General features: G+C 40.2%; 1 protein-coding gene across 2 annotated transcripts in view; it reads right to left on the bottom strand.

Annotated features, from left to right (window-relative positions):
• SACM1L (SAC1 like phosphatidylinositide phosphatase) overlaps positions 1-13,967 on the bottom strand; it is a 58,422-nt gene that overhangs the window by 4,518 nt on the left and 39,937 nt on the right. For both annotated transcript variants that reach the window (XM_059939419.1, XM_059939420.1), the window contains 9 exons: positions 13,593-13,661; positions 10,049-10,128; positions 7,498-7,596; positions 4,407-4,545; positions 2,483-2,552; positions 2,294-2,366; positions 1,451-1,544; positions 1,239-1,331; positions 517-574 (listed from right to left, as the gene is read on the bottom strand). In XM_059939419.1, coding sequence (XP_059795402.1) covers positions 517-574; positions 1,239-1,331; positions 1,451-1,544; positions 2,294-2,366; positions 2,483-2,552; positions 4,407-4,545; positions 7,498-7,596; positions 10,049-10,128; positions 13,593-13,661 — 775 coding nt within the window. The remainder of the gene's footprint in view (positions 1-516; positions 575-1,238; positions 1,332-1,450; positions 1,545-2,293; positions 2,367-2,482; positions 2,553-4,406; positions 4,546-7,497; positions 7,597-10,048; positions 10,129-13,592; positions 13,662-13,967) is intronic.

Raw genomic sequence — 13,967 nt, 5'->3', positions numbered from 1 at the left:
TTGTCCAACATAGGTGGTTGGTTAAATAAATTATACATCCATTAATGGAATACTGTGCAGCCATTAAAAATAAAGAACATGGGGAAATATTTATATTGCTCAGTGAAAAAACAGATTACAAAAAAATTTGTATCTCACTTTTGAAAAAAAAATGCACACTTATAAAGATTAAAACAATGTTAAAGAGTAATTAGCTTATCTCTGAAAGACAAGGTGATAAATAACATTATCTTCTTTTTTGCCTAACTGTATTTTCTGTAATTACTATGTATTACTTTGATAGCAAGAAAAAAATATTTTAAAAAGCTTAAGTGGAAAAAAAAAAGTATCAAGCTACTGAGTATACATTTTTCCTCCTGTCACATCTAAGGACTAATCCTCCCATCTGCCCACTTTACTCATTCAATTCAATAGGGAAACATCAAGTACTGAATAGGCGCAAACTTAAGATGCTGTACAGGAAAGTTCAACATTCTAAGAAATGACTGTAAGAATGTGAAACAAGGGCAGACTTACCAGCCATAAGCAAACAGATAATGCACATGGAAAAGGCGACAACCATGATAATAGGCAACTGGAAAAGAAAACGGAAAGAGAAACCATCACGTAAGATGCTAATCAATGGTTGTACAGTTATGCATGCTTTGCTTGAAAGAGAATAAAACCCTTCTGCAATCTAATATACAAAATATCTTTCTTTCAGCAAAACATCATTATTTAGAGTTTTGTTCGTAACTGCCCAAATCTTCGAACAGGTTAAAAGATCTGAAAAAACATGGCTTTGCTCCAAACCAGGGAGTGCTAAGCAGAGGGAGGTCGCCCAGATGAGAACCCAGACACCAGGCCCCTCCACTCCAGGACACCTTGCCCACTGGAATGAGACCCCAGAGAGGCTCTTGAAAAGTCTGGTGAACAGAGGAGTCAACTTCCAGGTCACAAGTTTGCCTCCGGCAATCCCTGAACCTCGGGGGAGTAGTCTCCGGAAATGAGAAACCCTCACACTCCCTTTGCGTCTGTGTTCTCACTTAAAAAGGATCCGCGAAAGACACTCAAGTTTGAAGGAAGACAAACATTCCAAAGTTATTTTACTCCTCTCCCTGATCTGCTCCTTCAGGAAACTTAAATATTTATGTTCCATTTAGAACAACATACAATGTTTTATATCAAGGGGAGTTGGCACCACCTACACCTTCAGACACAATGCTTTTAACAACTTGAAAAACATAAAGGTTTCTTACAGCCAGGAATTTCAAATCCCTTGGAACACTTAAAGGACTATGAGATTCTAATTCATCCACTGAATAGTTCCCAAGAAATAAGTCTATGGAATCCTAGAAGAGAAAAAAAGGAAATTAGTAACTCCCAAATTAGATATGATTATATTACTGAAGAACAGTACAAAGACACAGCCACCTAATGACCAAAAATTAGCATCAAATAACAAACTTACTTGTCTAAATCCATCAGAAAAGTTGTTCTTGTAATACCGTATTAGTGAGTTCCAGCCATCCATTATAAGTCCCAACTGAGTTCTCTTCCCAGTTCTGGTTAAATATGAGGTTAAGTTTTGAGTTACAGATTTGCATATTAAATTCTCACACTGTTTTACAGCCAGTAAGTATGTGGTATGGAGATAAGTGAATTATAAAGATTTTTTAAAAAACATCCCTGAATATATGAAGGAGACACCTCACAACAGAAACCAATATCGGGTCCAAGAAATGTGTATCCTATTTCTAAAATATTACCAAAGTAGGCACAAAGAGGAAAAATGCTCAGTTCCACTTGCAAAGACAAGAAATAAGAAGAGAAACACACAGCCCAGGTTAAGTGGCATGAAATAGCAAAAAGACTAGAAGACTAGAAATCTTATCTTGCCCCCAGGGAATCCATATAGCAGAAAAATACGCAACCACACGTGTAACAAATTCAAAACATTCTACCCTCTCACTACCCAGTGAGAACAGCACCAGCATCACCTGGGTACAGAATCTCAGGCCCTGCCCCAGACCTGCTGAGTGGGACTGCGGTGAGTCAGGTGCACAGTTAAGTTTTGAGAAAAGCTAAGGAGCCATGGTTCTCAACCCCCGCTGTGCATCTGAAGCACCCAGGGATGCTAAGAAGCCACCAGTGCCTGGGCCTCATCTCCCGCAGTCCTGACTTGACTGGTCTGAAATGAGGCCCAGGCACTGGTGGTTTGCTGTTGCTATTGTCTAGAAGTTGCCGGAGTGATCTACTATGCACCACAACTGTGAACCACTGGTCTGGAATGTGATTTTAAAGCATGGCTTGCCTGGTAAAGTCAGTCTTCAAGGCACCAGTTCCCGCATACTGTTTGGCACAAGCATTTGCATTGTCAGCCCAGGCTGTGAAAAAAAGTAAAAATCAGCTGATAATGATTAAAATGGCAACCAATGCTCTAAATCCAAAATATTTATTTCAAACTTTGAGTAACCTTGCCTCTGTTAAAGAAATTACCTACCGTTTTTGTAAATCTTCTCAAATTCATCTTGTTCTTCCAGCTTTTGTCCCACATGCAAAACTCCTAGTCTCTGGAATAAGAATCATACCTATGTTTATGTGTAACAGATTTCGGCACATATGACTTAGGAAGAAAAAGCATAGTCCCCAGATCATCTCACATGGTTCCTGGTTCCTGGCTGCAGGTGGGAGATGCTCTCCCTGTATGTGGGGACCACAGCACTCTCCCGCTCAGGCCAGGCTGCAAGGCCTCTCTTTGGGCTTCCTTCTGCCCATAGCCCCCACTCTCCCTTGAGCCCCAGCACCAGAGGAACAGTGGCAAGACTGTAAACTCAGAGACAGGGGCAGAAGGGAAAGGAGGGGGGAGAGTGAAGGTTGCTGCAAGATTCCAGCCATTACTACCTCCTTTCCTGCCACCCCCAACCTTCCACTGCCTTTACCCCTCTACCTCCTCACAATTCACCATCTCCAGACTTCTGACCTCCAAACTTATCCCCTAACCCTGGGACCCTTTGAGAACTGGGATGAATGCTACCTACCTACCTCCCCGCAAACAGCCCTTTGCATATAATCTCAGAGGACTCCTGGGCATCCCGAAGCTCTCTATGGACTCCCCATTGGAGTTCACTGACCACAGACTAGGAACTCCTGCCTTGGTCTTTGTCTCGGACCCGCAACCCTCTTAGAACCACCATCTTCACTGCTCACCTCAAATGACATCTCGCTCTCTCTCCCTCAGAATGGGGCCTGCCCACGCTCAATGACCTGCCCTCACTGGAAGGGGAAAGGCACAACTGGAGTCCTCACATTAGCTGGCACTGAGGCTAGAGAGGTTCCTGCCCAAAGACTCTCTGAAGGTTGGTTAGGTTTTATAATACTATTTTTAGCATGTAAATTAGTTAAATACAGATTACAGAACCTAGTTAAATAGATTTCTGTTAATCAGCCTTGGAAACAACCACTCCTAATATTGTTTCTATTGAAAAATATATTCTGAAGTATAATAAATCCAACAGACTGACAAGGACACAGTACCATACAAGCTAGAGAATGCTCAAAGAGGGCAACCACTCCTTTGGTATGTCCTACTTGAGGATTTAGGGAGGTATTTTCCCTCCATAATTCTTCCCTGAGTCCCATAAAATTGTCATAAAGTTGAACGTTTACAAATTATTTAGGCAGGAAACCATTTGGGATGCATTTTGTTTGCTCCCTACAACAAATGCCAATGTGATCTGGAAATCTGGGATATACATATTTTTAATTCCAAATATAAAGAGAAGAAAATATTTATACCTATTATTTCTCAACAACACAGTCTTACTGGTAAAGCAAAGCTGTGTCAGAAACTTTATACCTGGGAGTTAATATCCCTTGCCAAACAATAAAACAGGTGCAAACGAAAACAACTTTGAGGTACTACTCTGTACTATTAAAGAAGAAAAAAAAACCTTTCTAAATAAAAATATTTAATGCTGGCAAGATTCACTTTTCACTGCTGGCTAGTCTTAGGGGTAACTGGTATAACCCTCTTGGAAAGTATATATTCTCTTTAACCCAGCAGGAGTTAACCCAAAGGAAATAATTCAAGCTAATAATAATATACATAGGTATATTCTCTATAGTCTTATTTATAAGCCAAAAATGTAGCAACCTAAATGGCTTAGTAAATTATAGCACAACAATGCACCTCTTAAAAACTATGATCACATATAATGCTAGAGCAAAAAGGCAAAATTTAAAACTGTGTACATACACTGACCATGGTTATGGACAAAGTGTACGTCCATGGATGGCAAGACACAAAACCAAAAAGAATTTGGTTAGGACGAGGGCATGTGAATGTTTCTTGTTATTGGTTTTTAAAGATGAAGTTTCTTTTTTGCTATATTGTTTATCTGATAAAAGAAAAAAAGCATTTGTACCTGAAGCTGGGCCTGAAGCGAACGACGAGCTAACAGACTCTGGATCACATTAGTTCTGTCCAGACAATCCATGCAATTGCTGCGGAACACGCCTTCCTGGTTAGTCACCACCTTGCCATCAGAGTCCACTAGAAAATAACTAAAACATATTTGTATAAACACTCTCATACCAAAGTCAGCCAAGCCTACTAAGGACAGACCTCTTATAACACAGGTCCATGTCAGAGACATTATTAAAACTGGTAAATTAAAAGGTCAGATGGGAAATGTACGGTTCAGGTATATTTGATTACCAAAGACCAAAAGGAAGTTTGAACAGAAGACGCAAGACAGCCCCTATCTCAAAACAACTGTAGCATCAAGGTCACTTCACCCAAGAGATGTGAAAAAGGACAGTTGGGAGTATTGTAAAGATGGCTATGGACATCACCGTGTTTCCCTAAGGCCAGAAGAGGTCTTCCTTTGACATAATTATTGCACCTATGCCCCCTACGTCGGGATTTCTTGAAGCACAGTCCCCTGTGCTGTCTGTATCAGAATTCTGAGATGTTTGTTAAAAATGAAGATGCTTGGCTTTGAAATAAACTGAGTAAGAATCTCTGAAGCAAGGGCTGGATATCGTGCATTAAAAACATTTAACATTTAAAAATCCCTTCTTAAAATGGGTAACAGGGCTTCCCTGGTGGTGCAGTGGTTAAGAATGCCAGTGCAGGGGACACAGGTTCGTGCCTTGGTCCGGGAAGATCCCACATGCCGCGGAGCAACTAAGCCCGGGCGCCACAACTACTGAAGCCCGTGAGCCTAGAGCCCGTGCTCCACAACAAGAGAAGCCACCGTGATGAGACCATGCACTGCAACAAAGAGTAGCCCCCTGCTCGCTGCAACTGGAAAAGCCCATGTGCAGCAACGAAGACTCAACGCAGCCAAAAATAAAATAAATAAATAAATGAATTTTAAAAAGAAGGGTAATATATGCAAATAGTACTAAATTTATAAGGTATAATAGGGTATTATTTGAAAAATCCATTTTCCTTTCTCCCCTGAACCACCCAGATGTCTGCACTGGAGCCAACCATGGTTACCAGTTCCTATGTTTCTGTCATTTTTAACAATCTGTTCAGATTATTCTATGAACTCAAAAATTTGACAATGTTGGCACAGTGTGGCAGTAAAGAGCATGGACTTTGGCAGCAAACAACTGGTTTGCTACCCTTAGCTCCTTAGGCAAGTTACTAGCTGTGTAACTTTAAGTAATTAACCTAATCTCTCAGAGCCTAAATTTTTTTCACCCACGAAATGGAGATGACAGCACCACCATTAGCCCGCTCTTAGGTTTAAATGAGATAATGTAAAATGCATATAAAGTGCTTAGCCAGAGTATATGGGACAGAGAATACAATGAATACTAGATAATATTAATTTTATTGCAATTACTCCCCAAAATCAAAAAGTGAGGGAGAAACACAATAGATTCACCAAGGGCTAAAAATCATGACCTTAAAATTAAGGGCTTAAGGGACCTCCCTGGCAGTCCAGTGGTTAAGACTCCGTGCTTCCAATATAGGGGGCGTGGGTTCAATCGCTGGTCAGGGAACTAAGTTCCCACATGCCGTGAGGCGTGGCAGAGAAAAAAAAAAAAAAAGGCTTAAAAGAACGTGTTTAGACTAAAACTCTACATGAGGTTTATGCCAAACTGGTGAAGTCTGATTAGAGTATGTATATATAGAGTGCATGTGAGTGTTGGCACCCCATTAGTACTTATAAACTAAATACTACATGTTTGTTTCATAAATATTATTTCTTAAATTATACAAGTCTAAGAGATAAGTATTATTATCTCCACTTTACAGATGGAGAAATCAAGATTTGAAGATAACTAACTTGCTCCTTGGTCACACGGCTAATAGGAGGCAAACTGAGATTTCAAACTTATTGTGTAGGTCCCCAAAGCCCAGATTCTTTCCACTTCCCCCAAAATCCCTGGAAACAAATGTGCAGAGAGGTCATCTGAAAGTCACAGGTGAAAGGTCTACTGTCCCTGTGGAACATAGTGAGAGCAATGGACAAAGATTCTGGTGTCAATCCTCCCTTCTTTCTTATACTCTGTGGGGCAACAATTAACAGATGAACCCAAGGAAGTAACCCCTCTGACAAGGTTTCTCTACCCCAATAATGATATAGGTCAACCCCCCTTCACTAGCTATGCTCAAAACAAAACCTCATAGAAGAAGGAAAAAAAAAGCAGATTTAACTAACTATGGCTGATGACTTAATATGTATAAAAATATTTTTTTAAAAGCTGAGCAAATGTCTACAGAAGTTTTACTATGTTACTGTGTAACTGAAATTACACAGTGCATTAGAACTACACAGGCAGAACAAAATGAGACTGGTTTCCAGATTCCTACTTCTGGCTTTAAAATAGGTAAAGACTGACATGTGCATAGAGTACAGCGAATATCTGAACCCACACAGTAAGTAACACTGTAAACACACGTGAGAAGTACCATGAAGATATTCAGACCCTTTGATCCATTATCCTACCCCCAAGAATTTATTTCAGGAAACAGTTTAACAGAAGTAAAAACATATTTATACCGAGAGTGATTCACTTCAGCACAATCTTTCATGGTAGGAAGAGAAAAGGAAACAAACCAGATGCCCGATGCGAAGAAAAGCATTTAACTGAAACTGTACTATGACAAAATGGAACACAGAAAAGCCATTAAATGCTATCATTACAAAGACTTGGTAGGCTAATGACAAAATGTGATAAAATGTTTAGTGGAAACAACTGAACATAAAACAGTAGCAAACTAACTTCAATTATATATAAATTTGTAAATGCGTAGAATACATAAAAATATGAAAATACCTGGACTTGGGTCATTTTAAAGAATTTTTAAATATTTAAAAATCACCAAGTCTCATCTTTCAGGGGAAAAAAAAAAAACTACAAATGAGAGTATAGACAAGTGCTATCAACCTAGTGAACTATATCTGTAAGTCTGTTAGATAATGCATAATATACATGATTAACATATGCACCTACCTCATCCCTCAACCTCTGTAGGGAAATAACATAGCTTACCTTAATTCATCTTGCATTTCTGCTACTTGATCCAATAAAATACTTAGTCGATCCCATCTCATATTTTTACATTCCTTATGGAAGTCAAAGGCAATATATCTACCAAAAGAAAAGATATTCAGAAAGTGACTGAAGATTATTCATTTTCTTTCTGTTAATAATACCTTCATAAGCTGATCCTCTTCTCTACATACGTATCACCTGGGAATAGTAGAGCCTCCTTCACTCTGGGTTTACCACTATACATATACACATGAATGCAGGCATGCACAGACACACCCACCTTCTCATGCTCATATCTACTGAAGGAAAAAAATACACACACACACTCTTCTATCTTCACGTTTTTCTAGAGGCCCTCAGATAGGAGTAAAGAAGCCCAGTGAAATGCTACAGAAGTGCGCTCAGGTACAGCAGTCAGGCATGTTAATATAAAGTAGTCTTGTCCAACTGAATATCTACTGTATATTTATTCTCTACTCCCATGTACAAAGAATAGGGTCTCTTTTTGATTTTCAGATCAATTAAGATGTTCAAAATGGTCAAATTCGATTCAGTCCAAGGAGGACTGGACTGTCTGTTGTGTATTAGGGGCTGTGAGAAGAACAGAAGCAGGATGGTCCCCACTCTGGTTAGTTACTGTTCATCCTACCAAAATATTCATTATTACTATCCATACATCACACATACATGTGGTAGAGAGAATTTTCTTGTCCATCAATCTGTAATGGGCTGTTTTCAGCTATCTAATATTTAAGAGGTATAAATCTCAAAGTTAGAACACATCTAACAGGGAAGGTGTCCTACTATGAGCTGGAAAATGTTGCCCCTTGAGAGGGGGAAAAATCATTAACCAACTCCCGAAAGTCAAGAGAGGAAGAAAGAATGAAGAGAACCTGGGCACCAGGGTACATAGAGATTCTCACACATTCCACTTCTACCCAACTTCCTATTCAGGGATCAAGTCAAGTCATAAAGGAGGAGGACTAGAAGAACATTACACTCTCATCTACTGAGTAAAATTCAGATTAGGTGTCTGTTCTCACGGAGCCTTGGCTCCAATGGCTGAAGGGACATCAATGTAGGGTGGGCTTCCAGCAGGTCAAGAGAGGGGCTTCTATCACCTCCATGGTTATCTCAGGGGAGAACGGGGTACTTAGAAATTAGTATAAAAACAGAAGTTAGCCAACTGTGAGGCCAGACTTTGGGAAGACTGGGAGTTGGGGGAAGCATTTTCAAAGGCAGCTCCATTAGAAGTGGTGGTGTAATAGTTATTTTTGGAGTGCTCTGACCATAGCTCTAGACTCGCCTGAAGAATTTAAGTGGCTCACTAGCACATAAATGCATTTGCATTCTTAAGCTTGTATCCTTCTAAAATTACATTTGTATCTTCTAAGAATGTCTTACATCATTATATTTTGGTAACAATAGCTTTAGGGTGTTTATTCCTTAGCAGTATGTATCCTCCAAGTGCCCTGGAACACCAAGGGCATAACTTTAGACTCTGACTTATGCCTCAAGTTCTCAAAGTTAGGTGCTGCTACAAACACTAGAGGCAACTCTGGAGGTGAGTATACCTACAGAAACCCTCTGAAGCACAGACAGGGGCTTAACCAGGGGTGTACAAAGGAGACAGCAGATAAACTTTTTCCAGAATAGACATGTTGGACTCTAAACCCAGTGATTCTGATTTTTCAGGTCTTAGGTATATTCTGAGTAATTCCTCTGAGGATTTTGAGGCACATCCTGGATAGGAATCACTTCTTTGACTCATCCAAGTGTGTTTGGGGAGGTTCCACTATGAGAAGGCAGAAATGGGCATGGAGTAAGGGTCTGATAAATTTGCTAGAGTTTTTGAGTTGGACAACAGACTTAAATTCTTCCCCAAAGGTTCATTATCTCTTTCTATTTTTGTGTATGTTTAAAATTTTCCGTAGGTTAAAAAAAAATTCTCCCCAAATAACCGAGTACCATTTCTTTTAAAGTCTTCCCCCAATGCCTGTGACCACTTGCTACCACAGTATACCCCCACCTCCTACCCCGGTTTCCTGATGCAGAAGCTCCAAACAGGCTGACTCATTACCCTGCACACTTCCACAGGGCAACTGTTTATGTTTTAGGATCCCCCCTCTTCTGACAAGGCTACGCAGAATTTGTAACTGTGGCCTGGTGCCTTACAGGAGGGGCAAGCTGCTGCTCCAGACGAGGCCGCCATGCAACAGTGAATTGCTCCAGCTCGTGTGGTGGTCAGGACCAGGCAGACCACACCAAACAATCATGAGTAACTGAAATTCCAGCCCCAATGGGCAGAGCGACACAAAGCCTCAAGGAGAGGATTTTAATCAAGGACTAAACTTTTACAAAATTCAAATTAAAATTCAACTGTTAAGAAGTTATTCTGCAACATGAATTATGCCAGAGAAAATTTCAAGCTAACAAAATCATGCTTTGAAAACAAACTGAAATACATCTAGAGAGATCTATGTACTTACGTATATATGCACTGCACATCTACTCTGAAAAGACCTACAACAGATTTCTAGTGAGGTACCTGATCATTCCATTTGCCAAGGAAGACACCATTGTTGCAAACGCCTGTTCAAGTGGCTTCTCTGAGCCCTTCTGATTAACCTGTAAAAAATTAAAAACACCACAGCTTGCTTTCTTTTTTTTTAAATATTTGTTTGTTTGTTTATTTATTTATGGCTGCATTGGGTCTTCATTGCTCCACGCGGGCTTTCTCTAGCTGCAGCGAGCAGGGGCTACTTACTCTTCATTACAGTGCGCGGGCTTCTCGTTGCAGTGGCTTCTCTTGTTGTGCAGCACGGGCTCTAAGCACCCGGGCTTCAGTAGCTGTGGCATGTGGGCTCAGTAGTTGTGGCTCATGGGCTCTAGAGCACAGGCTCGGTAGTTGTGGCGCATGGGCTTAGTTGCTCCGCGGCATATGGGATCTTCCCGGACCAGGGCTCAAACCCATGTCCCCTGCATTGGCAGGCAGATTCTTAACCACTGTGCCACCAGGGAAGTCCCACCATAGCTTTCTTTTAAGTTTAATTAAAAGGACAGAGTGACATCAGCAAAATGGCAGACTAGGAAGCTTTAAGCTCTTATACCCTCACAAAAACATCAGAAAAAAGAGAAGCTGTCAAACCAACTTTGTAGGAGCTCTAGAAAACAATCAAAGGTTTATAGCAACCAAACAAATGTCCAATCAAGATAAAGCCAACCTCCAAATTGCAGGACAATTCTGTAGCATTTTTCTTGCCCTTATCTCACTCATCCTTTCCCCAGTGCAATGACGATCTTAGCTTTGGCAGCGGCAACACAGTTCTCAGCCCCCCTCCACAAATCGGAAGAGCAGACCAGACCTTATTTGCACACTGCTCATATAAGCTACAAGAGGACTATAAACCAAGACGCCTAGGGCAAGATATTTCAGGTGGAGACATAAAATAGACCATGTAAAGCCTGCAGAAGCAGCTGGGGTGACACTCTTTGAGAAATTAGGATACTCAAAAGCAGCCACGTATATGGAGGGTTTTAGACAGCCGTATGCATACCCAAGCAAGATGCACGCTCAGAAAAGTCCTGAAAAGACCTTAAGCTTTCACCTCAGGCTAATCCCTGCAGTTCAGAGCAAGCCTAAGTAAATAAGTGAAGGACTGCTCCAACACAGAAGCAGCCTGCAGAGATTAGGAGATGGGGTTGTTCTCTCTTTTTTGTTTTTTTCTTTGTCTATTTCAGTTCCTTGTATTCAAGGAAATTTCTGTCAAAACATTAGCTGAACACAAGCTAAAAGAACGGAGACTTCAGTGAGCATACACAACAAGGAACAGTCTTTGCAAAAATAGTTTGGAGGGGCTTCCCTGGTAGCGCAGTGGTTGAGAATCTGCCTGCTAATGCAGGAGACACAGGTTCGAGCCCTGGTCTGGGAAGATCCCACGTGCCACGGAGCAACTAGGCCCGTGAGCCACAACTACTGAGCCTGCACGTCTGGAGCCTGTGCTCTGCAAAAAGAGAGGCCGCGACAGTGAGAGGCCCGTGCACCACGATGAAGAGTGGCCCCCACTTGCCACAACTAGACAAAGCCCTCGCACAGAAATGAAGACCCAACACAGCCATAAATAAATACATTTAAAAATTTAAAAAATAAAATAAATAAAGGCAGAAAAAATTTTAAAAAAAATAGTTTGGAAAAGTCTCAAAACAAATAGATTACTACAGCATTCAATAATCAAAACACAAACAAAACAAAACAACAGCAAACCCCTGGGAAAGGAGAATCTGACTTCCAGAGTTACTACATTATAAACATCCAATGCCCAGTTTTCAAGAACAACAACAAAATCATAAGGCATACAAAAAAACACAGGAAGACAAGGCTTATTCAATGGGAAAGGATGAATTGATAGAAACCATCCCTGCAGAAGCCTTATTTATAAAAAGCTTTCAGGGAATTCCCTGGTGGTCCAGTGGTTAGGACTTGGCGCAGCCTGGGTTCCATCCCTCGTTGGGGAACTAAGATCCTGAAAGCTGTGTGGCGTGGCCAAATTAATAAATAAATAAATAGGACTTCCCTGGTGACACAGTGGTTAAGAATCAGCCTGCCAATGCAGGGGACACAGCTTCGAGCCCTGGTCCAGGAAGATCCCACATGCCTCAGAGCAACTAAGCCCGTGCGCCACAACTACTGAGCCTGTGCTCTAGAGCCCTTGAGTAACAACTACTGAGCCCGCGCGCCTAGAGCCCATGCTCCACAACAAGAAAAGCCACTACAATGAGAAGCCCATGCACCACAACGAAGAGCAGCTCCCGCTCGCCGCAACTAAAGAAAGCCGGCGCCCAGTAACAAAGTCCCAATGCAGCCAAAAATAAATAAATAAATAACAAAAAGCTTTCACAACAACTGTCTTAAATATGCTCAGAGCTAAAAGAAAGCATGGACAAAGAACTAAAGGAAATCAGGAAAACTGTATATGAAAAAAATGAGAATATCAACAAAGAAAGTATTCAAAGAAATGACATGGTAAGTCTGGAGCTCAGAAGTACAAAATGGAAATTAAAAATTCACTAGAGGAGTTCAACAGCACATTTGAGCAGGAAGAAAGAAGAATCAGCAAACTTGTATAGGACAAAAGAAATAATCAAGTTGAAGCAGCAGAAAGAAAAAAGAATCGGAAAATTGAACGGAGCCTGGGGGACTTCTGGGATACCATCAAGTAGACAACATATTCATTATGGGAGTCCCAGAAAAAGAGAGAGAGAAAGGGGCAGAGAGATTATTTAAAGAGAAAATGGCAAAAAACCTTCCCAAATTTGATGAACGATACAGATCTTCAAATCCAAGAAGTGCCCAATCCCCAGATATGACGAACTCAAAGAAACACACCAATCACATTATAATCAAACTACTTAATGACAAAGAGAGGATCTTGAAAGCAGCAAGAGAGAAAGGACTCATCACATACAAGGGATTCTGAATAGAATTATATGCCAATTTCTCTTCAGAAACCTTGGAGGCTAGAAGGCAATGGGATGATATATTTAAAGTACTGAAAGAAAAGAACTGTCAACCAAGAATTCTATATCTGGCAAAACTGTCCTTCAAAAATGAGACAGAAATTAAGACATTCTTGGATAAACAAAAGCTGAGGGAGTTCATTATCCCTAGACCTGCCCTACCAGAAATGCTACAGAGAGTCCTTCAAGTTAAAATGAAAGGACACTACAAAGTAACTTGGAGCCACATAAACAAAAACATTCTGCTTAGGGAAATAAGATACAAAGGAACAAATATTACACAATACAATTTATATGGGATACCTAGAATAGACAAATTTATAGAGACACAAAGTAGAATAGAGTTACCAGGGGCTGAGGTAAGAGGGATAATAGGAAGTTACTGTTTAATGGATACTGAGTTTCTGTCTGGTATGATGAAAAGTTCTGGAAATGGTCAGTGGTGATGGTTGCACAACACTGTAAAATATTTAATGCCACTGAATTGCACACTTAAAAATGTTAAAATGGTAAACTTTGTTAAAAAAAAAAAAAGATGCTAAAGTTTTATTCCCCCCAAAATCTAAGAAACATACCAGATTGATTATGACTTGTTTTCCATAAATAATTATTTGTGAATCAAAATGCCTTTGGAAACCATCCATCTAGAGAGGGGAAAAAAAAGAGTTACATACTTTACCAGATTACATTATAAGAATATTTATAAGATGTTAAAAAGTATCTCCTTAAATGTCCTATCTCTATATTCAAGAGAATGACATTAAGATGGACTATGTCTTCTAGATATTCTAAATACTATGTAGTGAGTAGTAATTATAAGCCATTCTACTCTGAGTTACAATATTACTATTTTATTTCTGAGCATGTCAAATAGAATACACTAAATATTCTAAACAGTGTAAGACTGCAAATCTTACTGAGATCTCTAAAATCAAAATTTACCAAGTCAT

The sequence above is a fragment of the Balaenoptera ricei genome, chromosome 11 (assembly GCF_028023285.1).
Source record: "Balaenoptera ricei isolate mBalRic1 chromosome 11, mBalRic1.hap2, whole genome shotgun sequence".
Taxonomy (NCBI): domain Eukaryota; kingdom Metazoa; phylum Chordata; class Mammalia; order Artiodactyla; family Balaenopteridae; genus Balaenoptera; species Balaenoptera ricei.
This window is presented reverse-complemented; position numbering and strand designations above follow the sequence as displayed.